Source organism: Mastigoproctus giganteus, chromosome 9, assembly GCF_048544385.1.
Source record: "Mastigoproctus giganteus isolate SK-2022 chromosome 9, ASM4854438v1, whole genome shotgun sequence".
NCBI lineage: Eukaryota > Metazoa > Arthropoda > Arachnida > Uropygi > Thelyphonidae > Mastigoproctus > Mastigoproctus giganteus.
In genome coordinates, this window is record NC_143583.1 from 215779938 (window position 1) to 215800043 (window position 20106).

Genomic DNA, 20106 nt, shown 5'->3' on the forward strand with positions numbered 1-20106 from the left:
GTAATAACTGAAAGCAAAGTGGAGGAGAAATTGTTGAAGTTAAACATAAGAAAAGCACCTGGGGTGGATGGGATCTACCCAGTTATATTAAAGGAGGCGGCAAAGCAACTAAGCAAACCCTTAGCCATAATTATGAGAGCATCCTTGGACTCAGAGGTTCCCACGGATTGGAGATGTGCAAATGTATCCCCAATTCACAAAGGGGGATCGAAGGATGACACGAGTAATTACAGACCAGTTAGTTTAACTTCTGTTCCGGGTAAAATAATGGAGTCACTGGTTAAAGATGCATTGCAGGATCATCTAGACAAGACTGCAGCAATAATTCAGACACAGCATGGGTTTGTTAAGGGAAAGTCTTGTCTGACAAATTTGATAGGATATTATGATGTGGTTACAAAGGAACTGGATGCAAAAAATAATTTTGATATCATATATTTGGATTTCAGGAAAGCTTTTCACACTGTTGCGCATGGAAGACTATTGTACAAATTGGAGCAGAATGGTATTAAGGGTAAGTTGCTACAATGGATAAAAGGATGGTTAAGTGGGAGAAGACAGAGGGTGGTAATCAATGGGTTCTGCTCTTCTTGGACTAATGTTATTAGTGGAGTCCCACAGTGTTCGGTGTTAGGTCCACTGTTGTTTTGTATATTTATCAATGATATTGATGTAGGTATATCAGGCTTAATGTCGAAGTTTGCAGATGATACAAAGGTTGGCAGGGTTGTTAATGACAGTAATGGCAGTGTGCTACTGCAACAGGATCTAGATAATTTGGGCAGCTGGGCTAAGAAGTGGCAGCTGAAGTTTAACCTTGACAAATGCAAAGTACTGCATATGGGTAGAAGTAACCCCAGAGAAACGTACCAGCTGTGTGGTACTACACTTAAGGTGGTAGAAAATGAAAAAGACCTGGGAGTAATTGTGCAGTCAGATATGAAGTTTTCTGAGCAATGCAGACAGGCTGCCAGGCCAAGTCATGGGGTTTTGTCAATGATATATAGGAATTTTGCTAGCAGGGAAAAGGAGGTGATTGTCCCTCTGTATAAGGCAATGGTCAGGCCACGCCTTGAGTACTGTGTACAGGTCTGGAGGCCTCATTTTAGGAAGGATGTAGATTTACTTGTGCGTGTACAGAGAAGGGCAGCAAGATTGGTGAGGGGAATGAAGGGATCCTCTTACCAAGAGAGGCTTAAGTTCTGCAAATTGCAGTGGCTGGAGACTAGGCACCTGCGCCATGATCTGATTGAGGTGTATAAGGCCTTGAATGGGTTGAGCACGCTGAATTCTGATGTGATCCTTCCACTTGTTCAGATTACGAACCTAAGGGGGCATAAATTCAAATTAAGAAAAGACAGATGTAGATTAGATGTGCGGAAATTTGCCTTTAGCCAGCAGGTGGTTAATTGCTGGAACGAACTTCCATCTGTCGTTGTGGAAGTTGATAGGTTGAATAAATTTAAGGAGGAACTGGACAGGCATTTGGAGGGAATGGTGTGATTTTTTTTTGGCTGATGCTGCATGAGCTCATACATTTGCTTTCTTGCATCAAATGCCACTGCTACTACTACTCAAGTTAACATCATCATTGTTAGAGCTAGATTGTCAGAGTAGTTGGGTTCAGAGCTTACTTCATTTACTCACTTAGCCATTAAGCAAGTTATTAATAGAAATTGCTTGGTATCCAGTAAATCTCACAAATTTTAAGCACAAATCTTACAGCTGGTAGTAGTAGTAATAGTAATAATGGCAAATGATGCAATAAAAAATGCTTGTATAGCATCAGCCAAAGCCAAAAAAAAAAGTATATATATATAAAATAAAAATAAAAATACAGTTCTCCCTTCTTACCCTCTAAGAATTTTTTGTTTAGTTTCTCCCTTGAATTTATTCAACTCATCCATTAATATACATATATGTGAGCCTGTTCCAACAATCAATCACCTGGTTGATTATTGGAACAGGCTTGGTTGGAATCAACCACGCTGGCTGAAGGCAGACTTCCACCCCCATCTGCAACCATCCTTCCTCAACTCGCTATGGTGTCAGAATCTTGTCTCTGTAGCTCTGACCAATTATCAGTTTGTTCCTGATGATGGGTCTATCTATATATGATAAAGGGTGGATATATATAAAGATGCTAATTTCTTCTCAAACTCACTCAGTCCACTCCAGCCAAATCATTTCTATTCCTTAATGAGTAATGGGATCATTTTGCATGTTTGTGTCTTCCCAGATAGTACTCATTAAGAATCGTGCTGCTGAATGTACGTTTGGTCCTCCTCCCACTGAGAAAACAATCCGAGACTGGCTACGGGAAGAAGAAACTATACTGAAAACGCCACAGCAGAAGGCCATGAGAGGCCTTCTGCTGTGGCGTCAGCAAAATGGCCTGATTTAGAGAGGGAATTGAAGATGTGGATTGAAGAGCAAAGGGCAATTAGAATTCCTGTGTCCACAAAGATGGTTCAGCATGAGGCAAGAATTGCTGATAAAAAAGAAGTTACTGATTTCAAAGGAGGACACAATTGGTGCTTCAGGTTCATGAAACGGAATGGACTAAGCATGCGTACACACACCAGACTTGCCCAAAAGATGCCTGAAAGCCATGAGCAGAAGGTCCTTGAATTTCATCGTTTTGTCATTCAATGTCGGAAGACACATCAGTTTGAATTGGGACAGATTGCTCCCCCTTCAATTTGATGTCCCAAGTAACAGAACTGTTAGGGGGTGAAAACTGTGAAGACAAGTGGACACAAAAAGAGCCATTATACAGTTGTTCTAGCTTGTTGTGCTGACGGAACCAAGCTGCCTCCTATGCTGATTTTCAAACGCAAAACAATGACAAAAGAAGACATTCGTCGAGGAGTGATTGTCCACGTTCATGACAAGGGTTGGATGGATCAGGATGGGATGAAGATCTGGTTTGAGAAAGTTTGGAGCAGGAGACCAGGTGGGCTCTTATGCAAACCTGCCCTATTGATGCTTGATCAGTTCAGGGCACACATAACAAAAAACAAAGAAGATTGCTGTAGAGCAAAAAACAAAACTTGCCATCATGCCTGGAGGCTTAACATCCCAGCTCCAACCACTTGATATCAGCATTAACAAACCCTTCAAAGCTGCCATGAGAGACGAATGGAACCAATGGATGAAGTCTTCTGGGGACAATTTGACACCAGCAGGAAGAGTGAAGAAACCAACTATAGGAGAAGTTTGTACTTGGGTGAAAAGATCCTGGGATAATATCAAGATTGAGATCGTTGTCAAGTCATTTAAGAAGTGTGGCATTTCAAATGCCATAGATGGAACTGAGGACAAAGAAATATATGAAGACAGTGATTCGTCATCAAACACAGATGAGGACAAGCTAATGGATGGGAGTTTTGACAGTGATGAGGAGTTGTATGAATTTTATGTTGAATAAAACTTGAGTTCAATAACTTTATGTGTAATACATTTTTTTTCAAATTTCGGGCCCCAAAATTAAGGTTCGTCTTATACATGGGAAAATACGGTATACACACACACACACACACACACACACACACACACACACACACACACACACACACACACACACACACACACACACACACACCTATTACGATGGGAAACTCTAGAAGGGAGATGGGGGTCTTCCCTTTTAGGATGCTCATGTATTTTTAGAAACTTGAAACAGTAAAAAAAATTTTGTCCCTTTTTACATCATAATTTAATAATAAAAAAGATTTTTTTAAAATCTTTTAGATTTAAAAATTGATTGGTGAACTATAATTTCATTGAAATATATATATATATTTTTTTTGTTATATGTATTACAGAGTCATAGCAATGAGAGCTTAGGCTCTTTAAGGCTAAGAATTGCAGAATATTTGCACCAATCTGTCCATCAGTTACAGTTGTTTCAAGGAGATTCTCATGTAAGTGCTTACAGATTTTAGAAAATATAATACTTTCTTCTCTCTTTTTTTTTATTTTTTTAATTTTGTTATTTGCATAGAGTAGCAATTAAGTTTTAGTGTTGTCTGTAGAATAGTTTTTTCAGATCACTGGCCTGCAAACTGGTTCCAGTCATGATTTAAATCCATGATGTTAATTATGGCTGGAATTTTACCAGCTTACAAGTCCAAAGGTTTGGAAATCACTGGTCTAACCAAATTGGGAAACATTTTCTAGCCTTTTTTTTTTTCTTTAGTATTCTTTAATGAGTTGTTTTAAATTTCAAGTCAAAAAGTCAAAGAAGTCAAAAAAAAATATTGAAAGCACTGCTCTTTAAGTGTGTTTCTTTTAATAACAATTTTTTATATCAGAAAGCTCATGTGAAAATTTATTAATATATTTATTGCTGATCTTTTTGCTCTTCACTGCACCTTTAAAAGTGGATCCACATTTTTTTACTAAACTTGTTCTAAACCTGTATGTTATACTTGAGATATGGCATAACTAAGCTTATAGAACAGGAGATAGTTACTTCTTTGTCTCTACCATAAAAATTCTTGCACATCTCAGATAAAACATGATGTCCATTTCTGGCAGCCTATCTGCACTGTTGAGTGAACTTCATGTTGGATTGCACAACAACTCCTAAGTCTTTTTCATTGCCAACTATCTTAATTTTTTTTTCCCCAAGTAACAAGCTAACGTAGAATTATCATTATCGAGTTGAAGAACTTGATGTTTCTCAATATTGAACTTCAATTTCCAATGCTCATGGCATGTATTTGGACATATATATGTATTTGGACATATATACCACAGCCAACTTTAGGTACTGGAAAAATTTATTAGAGAGAAAGTCCATTGCATTTGCATGCATTTATTTTGGTTGGTAATTTATAATAAAAATTATCATAATTATTATTATAAAAAAAAAACCCTTTTTCTTCTTTATGGGATTTTTTTTCCCACACTGTGATGATAGGTAACAGTACCAAGTGCATGGGGTAGTTGGTTGTGTCCCGTTACTATTATTGTTGTTATTAATACTGTTGGTTGAGGAACTCTCTTGCTATCCTTTGTTCAGGATCACGACTTTCTGGAATTCCTTGTAAGTGTTCTCTGGAAAGCAATTGCTGCAGATTCTTATAGACACTCTTTGGCATCATGCCAATGATTTACCTGGTAATCGGGATGGTCATTACTTATTCCATATGCCACATTTCTTTGACTTCCTGTATGAGTACTTCCATGTTTTCTGGAGGATGCTGCTGTTGGGCACTGCTATGTCGATCAGGTAGGTAGCCATTTCCTTCTTGCTGATGAAGTTGTCTGGTTTGTGGGATTGTCTTAGCATTAGCATTAGTAGAGGCATTTGATGCAAGAAAGCAAGCTTATGCAGCATCAGCCAAAAAAATTAAAGTAAAATAAATAAATAAAAAATAACCACTTCCACTTCACCCCTCTCTTCGTTCGAAATAGCTGTCCAGCCGAGCCTTAAACTTATTTAGGCTATCAACTTCCACGTCAAGGGATGGAAGTCTGTTCCACCTACCAACCACCCGCTGGCTAAAGGCAAATTTCCTCACATCTATCCTACATCTGTCTTTCCTCAATTTGAATTTATGCCCTCTCAGGTGATTATTCTGAGCAAGAGGAAGAATCCCATCAGCATTGAGCATGCTCAAACCATTCAAGGCTTTGTACACCTCTATCAGATCACCTCGCTGGTGCCTAGTCTCCAGACACTGTAATTCGCAAAACTTAAGCCTTTCTTTGTAAGAGTACCCCTTTGTTCCATTCACTAATCTTGTTGCCCTTCTCTGTACTCGTTCCAGCAGCTCTGCATCCTTCTTGAAATGAGGTCTCCAGGCCTGTATACAGTACTCTAGGTGTGGCCTGACCATTGCCTTATACAAGGGAATAATCACCTCCTTATCCCTGCTAGAAAAATTCCTATATATCATTGACAATACACCATGAGCTACTCTTGCAGCCCGTCTGCACTGCTCAGAGAACTTCATATCTGCCTGCACAACCATGCCCAGGTCCCTTTCATTCTCTACCACTGTCAGTGTAGTACCACAGAGTTGATACATTGCTCTGGGATTGCTGTTTCCCGTATGTAGTACTTTACATTTGTCAATGTTAAACTTCATTTGCCACCTCTCAGCCCATCTGCTCAACCTTTCCAGATCCTGTTGCAGCAGCATAGTGTCAGTAGTGTCCTTGACAACCCTGCCAACCTTCGTATCGTCTGCAAACTTGGACATTAAGCTTGATATACCATCATCAATATCATTTATAAATACAGAAAACAATAAAGGACCCAATACTGAACCCTGAGTGACTCCACTAATAACATTAGTCCACGATGAGCAGTGTCCATTGATTACCACTCTCTGTCTTCTCCCCCTCAACCACCCCTTTATCCCTAGCAGCAATTTGCCTCCAATGCCACACTGCTCCAATTTGTGCAGCAGTCTTCCATGTGCAACAGTATCAAAAGCCTTTCTAAGATCCAAGTATATAATATCAAAGTTATTCCCTGCATCCAGTTCTTTTGTGACTGCATCATAGTGTCCAATCAAATTGGTCAGGCAAGACTTCCCCTTAACAAAACCATGCTGTGTCTGAGCTATAACTGAAGTCTTGTCCAGATGATCCTGCAGTGCTTCTTTAACCAGTGCCTCCATTAATTTTCCGGGAACAGAAGTCTTGTCCATTATTTTGACATGGTCCTAGTATAGCCTGTGAGTAGAGGTCTCTAGTATGGCCTGGGGCTCGTACTTTTAATACGGTAAAATTTTCTTTGATCAACTGGTATTTTTGCGCTAGCTTCTGATATTATCCTGACCATTTGGTCATGTCTGTGAGTATACTCTGCCTGGGTGATCAACCTGCATCCTGCAGTAATGTGCTAGATTGTTTCCGGGCCAGGTAGCATCAACGGCATTTGTCATCTGTTACTCCGGGGTCCTTGGCGATATAGTTTGAGGTATTGATTACCTTACCTTGTCTTGGATGGTGAGTATGAATCTGTCAGTCTCAAGGAAAGAGCCTTCCTTTCTTGAGCCAAGTGTTGGAAGCCATCTTATCTATGTAGCCTTGATGGAGTTCATTGTAGTGTCTGCCATGGAGAGTCTTCTTTGCCCATCTTTCTGTCTTTGTTTCTTTTGTCTTTGTGAGTGTGGTCTCTTTGTTGAGGTTGAGTGTTATGTGCTGTTTGTCTTTCTTATGGCCCAGTAGATTGGTGCTGTGTTTTCCACAGGTTCTTAATAACCTTCTCTTAGTCTTCAGTGAGGTCATTCAATCTCCTCCCTCCTTCTTTGTGGGCTATGGTCAGTCTCTATAGCCAATTTCAGGTTGTGGCAGCTCTTGGTCAATGTTATCCTGGTCAATCTCATAATTCCCTCCAGCTTGGTGTTGATCCAATTTATGATCCCAAAGAAGTACATTAGTACTGGGACTGCATAAGTGTTTATGGCTATGACCATGTTCTCACCATTCATCTTTGATTTTAGCAGGCCTTGATCTCTTTGTGCTCTAACTGGTGGGCCTACATCATCCCCAGATATTTGTATATCTCTCCCTCTATCATGGCTTCAATCTCTTCACTGGTCTTCAGCTGGTAGCATTGTCCAACTAGATGTCCTTGATGTAATCAATGGGTCTTACATTGTCTAGGCCAAATTGTCCAGATGTCAGTGTTGAACTCTTCAGTTATCCAGAGTAGCTGTCTGAGTTTATTCTCAGTTTTAGCATGAGGTTGATGTCATCCATTGTTGTTTATAGTTGGTTGCTTACATCCTGCTTGAATTTTTCCAAGATTACAGGAGCTATAATCTTCTTATCGATGGTCCTTCTCTGGTCTGCTATTTGCTGTTTGGTGACCTGAATATTCAGGAACCGTTCCATCCACTTGGTGTGTAGTTTCTTTCTCTATGTTCATTTTCATGTCTGTCTGTCTGTAGCTTTGTTACTTCACAGTATGCTCACATGAGAAGTATGGCATCAAGGATAAGCTGCTACAATGGATAAAGGGATAGTTGAGTGGGAGACAACAGAGAGTGGTAATCAATAGACACTGCTCTTCATGGACAAATGTTATTAGTGGAATTCCCCAGGGTTCTGTTTTGGGCCCATGTTGTTTTGTATATTTATCAATGATATTGATGAAGGTATATCAGGTTTAATGTCCAAGTCTGCAGATGATACAAAGGTCGGCAAGGTTGTTAACTACAGTAATGACAGTATGCTACTCCAACTGGATCTAGATAAGTTGGGAAAATGGGCTGAGAAGTGGCAACTGGAGTTTAACATTGACAAATGCAAAGTACTGCATATGGGTAGCAATAACTGAAGAGAAACATATCAACTGGATGGTACTACACTCAGGGAAGTGGAAAGTGAAAAAGACCTGGGGGTAATTAGGCAGCGAAATATGAAGTTTGCTGAGCAGTGCAGACGGGCTGCCAGGGCAGGTCATGGAGTCTTGTCAATGATATATATAGGAATTTTGTAGCAGGGACAGGGAGGTGATAATCCTGTTATACAAGGCAATGGTCAGGCCACACCTAGAGTACTGTGTACAGGTCTGGAGGCCTCATTTTAGGAAGGATTTAGAGTTGCTAGAATGAATACAAAGAAGGGCAACAAGATTTGTGAGGGGAACAAAGGGGATGCTCTTACCAAGAAAGGCTTAAGTTCTGCAAATTGCAGCGCCTGGAGAGTAGGCACCTGTGAGGTGATCTGATTGAGGTGTATAAGGCCTTGAATGGGTTGAGCAAGCTGAATGCTGATGGGATTCTTTGTCTTGCTCAGACTAAGAACCTGAGGCGGCACAGTTTCAAATTGAAGAAAGATAGTTATAGAATAGATGTGCGGAAATTTGCCTTTGGCCAGCAGGTAGTTGATTGGTGGAACAGGCTTCCATCTTTTGTTGTGGAAGCTAATAGCCTAAATAAATTTAAGGCTGAGCTGGACAGGCATTTGGAACAAATGGAGGGATGAAATGGGAGGTTTTTTTTTTTTTTTTTTTTTGGCTGATGCTGCATAAGCTGCTTTTTTGCATCATATACCTCTACTAATGCTAATGATGAATGTGTTCATTTCGATACTCCACTTCATGCGTTGGCTTCTTCTTCTTCCTTCCTGGGTGGTCAGTAATGCAGTTGCACAGAAAGCACTTGCAGTTGGTTGGGCTGGGTGGTCTTGCTCTTCAGTTGTGGTAAGCCGTACAAGAGACAGTGCCACTCACTATAGTGTCATCTGCAGGAGACTGTCTCCAAGTTTTCAAACCGACCCTAATGCCTGAATGCGAGTGACTGACTTTATCCAGCACCACACTCAATTCAGTATGTTCAATGTTTTTACTTGTCATCTTCATCCAAGTATGGAGGTGGAGCTGTTTTAGCTTCGGCTTTTTCATCCAGTGGTGGGTGGTAGTTATGAGAGCAACACCAGATAGCACCATTCTCTGCCTCAGCCATAACTTCAAGGTATGGGGGTATGTAGGTCCGGCGAAGTGACTTTCACGATTACCTTCCCCCCCCCCTCCTTGTAGTGGGATTTGAACCTGGACACATGATATTGGTGGTCCAGAATCATAACTACTGGACTAATTGTGCACCCCCCTTATTATTATGATAATAATAATAATTATCATTATTATTTTATTTATTATTATTATTTTTTTTTTTCTAGTTGACTATGCATAAGGATCAGAAAGTTTTGGGACAATTAGGGCTTGATGACAAGACAATAATTACTGTGAAATCAGCAACTAGTATATCAGCATCATCTCTTGTGACTTCCCAGGTATTTTGTTAGAAAATTAATAATTATTTTCTGAAACAATCCATAATTACTATTTCATATTAGTTTAGTTGCGTATATAAAAGTGGTGATAAATGAAAGTTAAATGTGATTAATTTGATAACCAGGTTATCTGATTTCTTTATATTCTAGTAAATTTTTTTCATCTTAAATTTTTTAAGTAAAATTCATGTGAATAAACATAATAAAAAGGAAGAAGAGTTGAATAGATTATCAGAAATAAATTACGATATTCTTAGACTATCTGAAATTGAGGAAAAAAGAGAAACTTATAGATAATTTTGTTCACCATACAAGAGATGGAAAACTGGGTAGAGGAGAGGAGATGTTGGAATAATGGTTTATAAAATCAGAAAATTAATATTATGGGCTTCTCAATTTTTATCAGAAAGTTTCTCTTTTCACTGATTTCAGACACTAAGAATATCCTAATTTATTTCTCAGTAAATTTCTGAAATTTCACTTTTATCGTGTTTTATTACATAAAGTTTTCTGAGAGCTAGGATTTTTATGTTGGAAATAACTTGTTTTACATGTTTTGATGAACATATTTATGACCCTGTATTGCCATATTTCATGAATCAGGCAATTTAGGAACATAAGATTTTCATCTTTATAATCGAATTTCACTATTTTGAATTTACCAGTGTCCTATATATAAAATGGGCTTGTGCACTGAAATGATTGAAAAATTAGTGACTACTGTAAATCAAATGGTGCTGAATGCTGCCATTTTATTTATCTGTTTTTATTGTTTATTTTGTCATGCTTTTTAAAAGACTTCATATTATAGCCAGTTTTATATTTTTATTTATATATATATATATGAAGTTATGTAAAAGAATCTAAGAAATAGAAAAAGAAAGAGTAGCATAACAGATTAATGCCATCAAATTTATAATTGTAGATTACATCTGTCTGTATATAACAATTTTTTAGTTAATTATAATACAAACTAGATTATCTAGTTGGTATTATAATTAACTAAAAAATTGTTATATATATATTGCGCTCCATAAATTTAAATTTTATGATTATTTATATTTGTCAAGTGAGTATTTTCAAGGTCAATCACAGGTCATTTAGATCTGTGTTTTTTTTTTTGTTTTTTTTTGTGACTTAGTATGATGGACAGTTGTTATGCAATATCTTTGTCATGTCCTTGTAATAATAATAATAATAATAATAATAATAATAATAATAATCATCTCTGCCTGTGGCGACCATCAATCTAATATTCTTTGTATCCCCTAGCAATTTTCCAACCCACCTAACACTGCTTCAATAGCATCAACAAATATAGCTGCATCCCCTTCTATTTAAGTGCATCCCATCACTGTAGAAACAGTCTTTCTTGTTGATGAGCACTGACTCCTGTGAAAAATTCTGCCCCATGAGCCTTGCACAGGCTCTCCTGAGCCAAAATGATTAGCAACTCTCATCATGTACTCTTCCTTTTGTGTCTGTGCAGAATTAGACAATTTCAATCCTAAACTTGTGAATTTTTCTCAACATTACTCTATACTTGTTAAGTAAATTCTCAGATTTCCTACTTTTAATATCATTAGTACCAACATGTATAACAACTTTTATTCCCTTATTTATAAATATATTAATGATTATTTAATATTTTTAGTACTGTTAGCTCACACAGGATTGAGAATGGTTAAGTACTTGCTGACTTTACGGGAATAGTAAAAATTTGAAATATTAGCATTAGTAGAGGCATACGATGCAAGAAAGCAAGCTTATGCAGCATCAGCCAAAAAAAAAATGCTCTGGTTTCACCCCTCCATTCGTTCCAAATACCTGTCCAGCTCAGCCTTAAATTTATTTAGGCTATCAACTTCCTCAACAAAAGATGGAAGTCTCTCCCACCAATCAATTACCCTCTGGTTAAAGGCAAATTTCCGCACATCTATCCTACAACTGTCTTTCCTCAATTTGAATTTATGCTCTCTCAGGTGATTATTCTGAGCAAGAGGAAGAATCCCATCAGCATTGAGCATGCTCAAACCATTCAAGGCTTTATACACCTCAATCAGATCACCTCGCAGGTGCCTAGTCTCCAAACACTAATCTGCAAAACTTAAGCCTTTCTTCGTAAGAGCAACCCTTTGTTCCATTCACTAATCTTGTTGCCCTTCTCTGTACTTGTTCCAACAGCTCTACATCCTTCTTAAAATGAAGCCTCCAGACCTGTATACAGTACTCAAGGTGTGGCCTGACCATTGCCTTATACAAGGGGATAATCACCTTCTTATCCCTGCTAGAAAAATTCCTGTATATCATTGACAAGACACCATGGGCTACTCTTGCAGACTTTTTTTTTTTTTTTTTTTTTTTTTATGAAAACCCCAAACATGAAAGGTATCAAAACCTATAGTACTTAGTACCATGCATGGGTTGAAGGAGAAGTATGGGGGGAAGGGGATGCCGGAAACTTTGCTCTAGAGACTAAACATGAGTTTCACCACTTCAAGCCTCCAATAAGCAAAGTGACTGTCTGCACTGCTCAGAAAACTTCATATCTGCCTGCACAATTACCCCCAGGTCCTTTTCATTCTCTACCACTGTCAGTGTAGTTTGTTTTTTTTTATTATTATTTTTAGGAGCATTAGCAACTAAGGCCATATTGCTCTGGGGATATGCGGTGGTCATTCCCTGACCTTTCCGCATCCTCCGTATTTGGTGGTCACGGGTTCTAACCCCAGTCTAATCAAGAAGCGTGTGCTACGCACTACTGCTCCTGCCCACCTGGCTACGGAGGCACCTCAGTGTAGTACCACAGAATTGATACATTACTGCTTCCCATATGTAGTACTTTACATTTGCCAATGTTAAACTTCATTTGCCACCTCTCAGCCCACTCAACTTTTCTAAATCCTGTTGCAGCAGCAGCATACTGTCATTAGTGTCATTAACAACCCTGCCAACTTTCGTATCGTCTGCATATTTGTACTGTAATATACAATTATGCATTCTAACTTGTTTGCTCAGACTGACAATTCTGCTTATTAAGAAGAAAATTCAGTTTATTTTCTTACTGTGTAACTTGATTCAGAATGCATTACTCACATTCCAGCTATTACAGAAGGCTTTATTTCAGAATTTATTTTTGTAGGCTGCAGGACTGAATTTTACTGCAAGTGGGAGTCTGGGATCATTATCTTCTACTAGTCATCAGTCTTTCTTCTTAGAACAGGTTAGTGTGACCAATAGATATTGTTTATTTGTATATAAAATTCTAAAAAGAAAAAAAAAAATCCTTATTAGAATTTTTTTTTTCTGTGTAGTTATAATGGTAGAATCTTCTGAATTCAGTTTTGATTTCATTACTTACCTCTTTATTATTATTAGTAGTGGCAAATGATGAAAGAAAGCAAGCTTATAAAGCATCAGGTAAAAAAAAGAAAAGAAAAAGGGAGCGGTTCAAAGTCATTAGACTTTGAACCGCTGTTACTGTTACTGTTGTTTGGTTTTTAGGAGCATTAGCAACTAAGGCCATATTTCTCCGGGATATGTGGTGGTCATTCCCTGACCTTTCTGCGTCCTCCGTATTTGGTGGTGACGGGCTCGAACCCCGGTCTAATCAAGAAGCGTGTGCTACGCACTGCTGCTCCTTCCCACCTGGCTACGGAGGCGCCATTAGATATTGGAAGAATCCTTAAAGGTCTCATTGTCATGACTGTAGTTAACTGATATCTGGAAGTAAGATTTTGGTTCATGAGTTATTCTAGATTTTTCAACAAGTAGAACATGGAAATTGGCTGGCTCACATAGATCAAACCATCAACATCATAGTCCAAATCATCAGTTTGAGCCAGTGCAGTTTTGTCTGTGATGATGATGTGCCTTCAAACCAATTAGCTGGGACTGTCAATACGGCTAATCGGCAGTATGGACGTGTAATTTGGTGCTCCGTTTCTATGAGTTTTTAAAAGTAGTATAATTCCCCTATATTGGATTTATTTTGTGATATCCAAGATCCCTAGGTGACGGTGAGTCCGCAGATATTATTTTGTGCCGAACTTCTAAGGTGTTTTGGAGATATAGCAGTTTTTAATTTTTGTCTTGTGCTGTCAACTCCAACGGAGGATAGCAAGCCAGCGCCATATAGGTTCGGCCGTCCGTTCTTTTGCATTGCAATTTATAACCTGATGATATATAAGTTTTGACTAGCTTTAGGTAGTTTGAATTGTGCCTAGTAAATCTTTAGGATTTCCGATTTTGCCTCATATGTTTTTTAGAATGATGTGTCTAAAATTTTTTGAGTATTGTGGGGAAATGTTTTTGTCTTCAATAATTATGTTACCTGGAGGTGGCCATTGCTCCTTCCTCATTTGTTGAGAACAAAGGCCGTTGTCTGGAACTGCTGATCACGTGATCACAAGACCTGGTCTGGATTGGCTGGCTTAGCCTATCCGAAGCTAGACACTTATTCCACGCTTGGGCTTATAATTGTTTGTAATTAATAAATTAACTTCGTTAGGAGATTCATTGGTGACGTCATAGTTAATGATTATTAATAGAGATCATTGATAAAAGATTTAGCTTTGAACATTTTATAATGACTTTGATTAATATGGAAATTAAGGGTAAGTACTACATGGCCGCTAAAGAATATGCTTCATCCGGGTTCTTTATACAAATCAAGTAATTTGGCAGCATCCCCCAGTGACAATAGTTTGAACTTAGGTTTTCAAGAAAAGTCACGTGCCTTCAACGGAAATCAGGAGAACCCAATAATTATCAGACAGCTCACTGTAAGTTCAAAGTTTCAACCCAACTGGGAAAAACGCTTAGTAATGAGCTCCCAGGATGATTCAAGCTCTAATTTGGAAGAGCCCTATGACCCTGAGTACCTCCCCTCACCTAAGTCAGGAGGTAAACCAAGGAGGAGGAAGAAGATGAAGACCAAGAGAAGGTCCCGGGCCCAACCCCTCTCCTCCTCCAACAACCTGTCTCCAGAAGATAAAAACAGCAGGATCCTTACTGCTGATCCACCCCAGACTCCCACAGCTGGGCTAAACTTTAGCATTTCAACCCCTGTTGCTGCCTCCATCTTGGAATCTCTTGCCTCAGCAGCCCCTGTTCCCCATCTTCAAGCCCTCTATCAAGCTTCCCCACCCAATCATCTAATCAAGCAGCCCTCAGACCCCAAACAGAGCACTCAAACTCTGACAGCTCCAACTGCCACTATGGCCACAAATTCATCACTAGCTGAAACAGGGAGGGCCTCCCAAGTTGAGTCACCACATCCGATCCTGGCCTCAACAGCTGCTCACATTCTCGCTCCATCTTCTGCTCCAGAAACTTCTGCCACAGCACCTGGAGCTCCTCTTCTTCCCTCTACCCTGAATCAACTGATTGCTTCAGGCCTTCCAGCTTCTAGTAGACTTGCTATTCCCGATACTGCTTCAGTCCCTGGGCTGAACTCCAATGATGCAGCCTCACTCCACCAGGTCATCTCCATGCTGCATAGGGGCCTGGCAAACTTTCTGAACCAAGAAACAAACAGATTCACCAGATATGCTGCTAACTCCATTCAGGAGATGTGGGACATCTTAGAGTCAATAGCCACATCCTTGCTTATTGAAAATGCTAAGCTCAAGGCTGCTAATGAGGAACTTTCCTCCCATACGGCTATCCTGGAGCAGGTTCTTGGCACCATTTCCAAGCTACCCTTGCCCTCAAGTGAGGGCCCAGAGCCTGTGAAGATGATAAAAGAGAAACAAAGTGGACCTCCATCAAAATCCTATGCTTCTGTCGTGGGGTCAGCACACCAATCCCCCATCAGTCAGCAACCACAAGCAGTCCTCCAGCGGACACAAGCCACTAAAAAGGATCAGCACATCCTCCTGCTGCGTGCATCTGAAGGCTCCCAACTTAAGACAAGCGAGGAGGTTAAAGATTTGGTCCAAACCACCATAAAGAAAGACTTTAAAACACTAAAAGTTAAATCGCTACGTGTTATTCGCAATCGAGGGGTCCTCCTTGAAGCCACCAACAAGGAAGATCTGACCTCAATCTCCATGGCACCTGCTCTGCAGGCAGCTGGCCTGTCCAGAAACCCGCCTAAACGCACCGATCCATCAGTCCTTGTTTATGACGTGCCCAATACCATCACTGATACAGAACTACTGGAGGACTTGTTTAACAAAAACCTTGACAAGTTTGATATCTCTTTTGAAGAGATTAAACAAGAGATGGTGTACAGGTTCTCTATGAGAGCTCGCTCATCTGCGGCATCACATCGCGTCATTACAGTTTCCCCCAGACTCTTCAAGTACATCATGTCCCATGATAGAATCTTCCTGGGCTGTAGTGCTCACCGATTCAGACCCTTCACAGTACTAACAAAGTGTTTCTTGTGTCTTGGCTTTGGGCATACAGCACAGCATTGCACACACTCCTCTCCTACATGTGGACACTGTGCCCGCAGTGGACATGTACTTGCTGAATGCCCACACAGGGATGAAAGTCCTTGCTGTGCTAATTGCAAAAGGAGAAAGAAAGAGCACGGCCACTCGGTCAGAGATGCAGCCTGCCCAGAATATCAAAGAGCCCTCGACCTGGCAAGACTAAGGACCGCTGATGGATGAACCTGTTCTAACCCTCCTACAGAAACAGTCAGCCGATGATAGACCACCACAACCACTCCGAATATATTCAGCCTCAGTAAACTCTAGGAACAAGAATCCCTTTACAAAACTTAGAATAATGCAAATAAATGGTCACCGGTCTCGGGCAGTTGCTGACGAAATTAGAAGAGCAGCAGAAGAACACGCAATAGATATAATCTCCATCCAAGAGCCCTATGCCTCCAGAACTCCGATGTCCAACAGTGATAAGATTGTGGGATACTCCATACATGCAAAAGTCATCCACTCTGCTACAAAGGACCCAAAATCCTGTATTGTAGTACTGGTGATCCATGGATTATGCACAAAATTTGCAACCTGTATTCAGATAACATTCTACTCACACTCATTCTATCTAATATCTCTATACTGCCCACCATCTATGGATATTGAAGAGTCACTCCACTATATTGAGCACGCATTGGACCTTCTTGGCTCTAAAGCTATCGTCATCACCTCAGATGTTAATGCAAAATCCCCACTTTGGCACTCCCCGGCTTCAGACCCTCGAGGACTTCTCCTGGAAGACTTGATCCTGTCTAGGAATCTTACTGTCCACAATCAGCCCAGCCAGTTAACAACCTTCTGCAGTCCATCAGGTCAGTCCAACATTGACATTACAGTCTCGACCAAGGATCTCAGGACAGCAGTCAGCGAATGGACTGTCATTCCAGACTGGACACTCAGTGACCATAGGGTGATCCTATTCAACCTCTGCCTGAACCTGAAAGACTCAACATCCACGAACCGGACCCCGGACTTTGTTAGGTTCTCCACGAAAACAGTTCACTGGACCGCTTTTGATGACACCATCCAGAATGACTTCCCTGATTCAAATATCCAGGGCCTGGAGCACATCTCAGCAGTTGACCTTGGACATAAGATTCAGAATTCTTTATCAAAAGCAGCGTACAAGTCTGCTAGGAAAAAGACTATCGTGCTAAGACCCTGTGCCTGGTGGACAGCTGAACTAAGCAAACTCAGGAAAGACACCCACAGTGCCAGGAGGGAATACCAACGCCATAGAGACTGGCCTCCCCCTGATGTCGAACGTCTTCACACTGCCTACTTGATAAAGAAGAATGAATACACCAAGGCTATTGCTGCTCGCAAAAGAGAAACCTGGACTGGATTTGTCAGAGACTCAGGTAATACTAATCCATGGGGCCTCCTGTACAAAATCACAAGGGACAAAACCTTTGTCCCAGAAATCTATGGATCGGTTGCCACTGCTATGAGGGAAACCACCAACTGGGAAGACTCAGTCAACGAGATACTAGATAAGCTTTTCCCCCCAGATGACGTATCAGAAGATATGCCAGAACATATGACAATCAGAAGAAACAATGCTAACTATATAGCATCCAACAGTACTAACCCTTTTACCCCACAAGAACTTGAAACAGCTATGATGAAAATTAATCCCAAAAAATGTCCAGGCCCCGACTTGATTGAGTATATGTTTATACAAAGATTTTATAAATTAAGACCCAGCCTACTGCTACTCCTGTATAACAAATGCCTCCTGGAATCAAAATTTCCGAAATACTGGAAGGAAGCACTCCTCCGCCTTATACCTAAACCAAACAAGCCACCAATGGAGCCAAGATCCCTTAGGCCAATTGCTCTTTTGGCTAACCTAGGCAAAATCCTGGAACGCCTCATGGCCCTGAGGATTGTCAACTTATTCCAATCACAAGATCTTATTTCCCCAGCACAATACGGTTTCACGCCTGGCCGCTCCTGCGAAGATGCCCTCTTCGACCTGGTTCTTCATCTAGAAACATCTAAGTCAAAGTATGAGCTTGCTGTTTGTGTTGACTTTGAGGGTGCATTTGACAAAGTTTGGTGGGAGAGTGCACTGGAGCGTCTCCGGTTAGCCAACTGCTCCTCACAACTCTACTGGCTAACTAGAAACTACTTTTCTGAAAGGTCAGTTATGGTGAAAACAAAACATCAGCACGTCACCAGACCAGTCTTTAGGGGCTGCCCCCAAGGATCTGTCCTAGGCCCCCTGATCTGGAATGTAGTTTTACAAGATTGGCTAAGCAGATCATTTGAACGCACCAAGGTCATTGCATTTGCTGATGACCTTATCATTGTTGTCTCCGGACACTCAAGACTTGCTCTGGAAGATACTGCTAACCTAGTACTAACTAATCTTACCAACTGGGCTAAGATTAACAAACTGCACATCAATCCTCACAAGACAAATATGATGATTTTTAAAACTAAACTGGATCTTCGGCGGCCCCCTCAGGTCAAGATAGATGGAATACGGCTCCCCTGGTGACACAGACCAGGGTCCTTGGGGTCGTTATTGATCACCGGCTATCCTTCTTACCACACTTGCAATATTTATATGCCAAAATCAGAAAATTCTCTGCCTCAATTATCAGAATCTCCCGAAGCGACTGGGGTCTCTCTAAGCGTACCTTACAGTTATACTATAAAGCTGTTTTTTTACCTATCGCCACGTATGCTGCAGGAGCATGGTTTCACAGAGCGACCAATTGCAAAATCAAACAGAAGCTTAACTCCATCCAGAGAAGCATTATTCTTGCTACCCATCGTGCTTGTAGAACTGTGTCAACTGCAGCATTGCAAGTAATATCTGGAAACATCCCCCTGGATCTATTCCTTATCTATAGAGGACTTGCCTACCGTCTGAAGAAAAGAATCCCAACTGAAATATTGAACTCAACCTGGACAGTGATACCAAACAGGAAAGAGCTCGTTGCTATAACGAGCTAATCAATTTCTGGCAGACAAGGTGGGACACGACCACAAAAGGCGTTGTTACGAAAAAATTTATACCGGATGTCACATTCGCAACCAGCAAAGCGGTCAACAAGTGGTTCTCAATCAGCATGGAAACATCCTTTCTGGTCACTGGACATGGATCTCTCAACCAGAAACTCCACCAACTAGGTCTACTAAATACTGACCTCTGTTTCTGTGGGTCTGTCGAGAGTTGGGAACATCTACTCTTTGAATGCACTATCTACGAGGACCATAGACAACAACTCCAGGCAGCAATTTTGGGATTTTCTCCTGACCAAGTAGAACTCCTTGTCCATTCCAAAAGGAACTTAGGTGCACTACAGCACTTTGCGGCAGACGTATTCAAGCGTAGAAGGAGGATCATCCTAGAAGCTTCTGCAATTCAATAACTAGTTATTTATTTTTATTATTTTTTTACTCTCTCTCTTCTTCTCATAATCAGCTAGCACTAGTAGTCCTAGCACTCTCCTGATAGCCTTTTCCTATCCACCCCGTGTGGGATAATTTAAAAAAAAAAAAAAAAATCCTTCTTTCTTTTCTTTCTTATTTATTTGTTATTTTATTTATTTATTTTTTTTTTTTCCCTTTAACATCATTCTGCTTGCTGACATCCTGGCTCTATTCCTTTTTTTTTTTTTTTTTTTTTTTTTTTTTTTTTCCGCGTTCTGACCTGGGCTGGGGCTCCCCAGACCAGGAAAGCTCCTCTCTCACACTAATTTTTTTTTTTTTTTTTTTTATTATTATTTATTTATTTATTTATTTGTTTGCGTTGTTGTTCTAGCTATCCATCCTGGATTGGGACTTTCCTGGGCCGGAACAGTCCTTCTCCTCTTTACTCCTTCCCTCTCTTCATCTTATACAAGTTTTTCTTTCTTCCCTGGGAACTCTTCCCCAGGGA

The 20106-nt window shown here is 40.3% G+C and overlaps 1 protein-coding gene across 2 annotated transcripts in view; it reads left to right on the forward strand.

Moving 5' to 3' along the window:
• Window positions 1-20106, forward strand: part of LOC150081121 (ubiquitin carboxyl-terminal hydrolase 24-like) — a 908750-nt gene that overhangs the window by 377710 nt on the left and 510934 nt on the right. For both annotated transcript variants that reach the window (XM_090381072.1, XM_090381073.1), the window contains exons 24-26: window positions 3828-3926; window positions 9649-9762; window positions 12905-12985. In XM_090381072.1, coding sequence (XP_090237198.1) covers window positions 3828-3926; window positions 9649-9762; window positions 12905-12985 — 294 coding nt within the window. The remainder of the gene's footprint in view (window positions 1-3827; window positions 3927-9648; window positions 9763-12904; window positions 12986-20106) is intronic.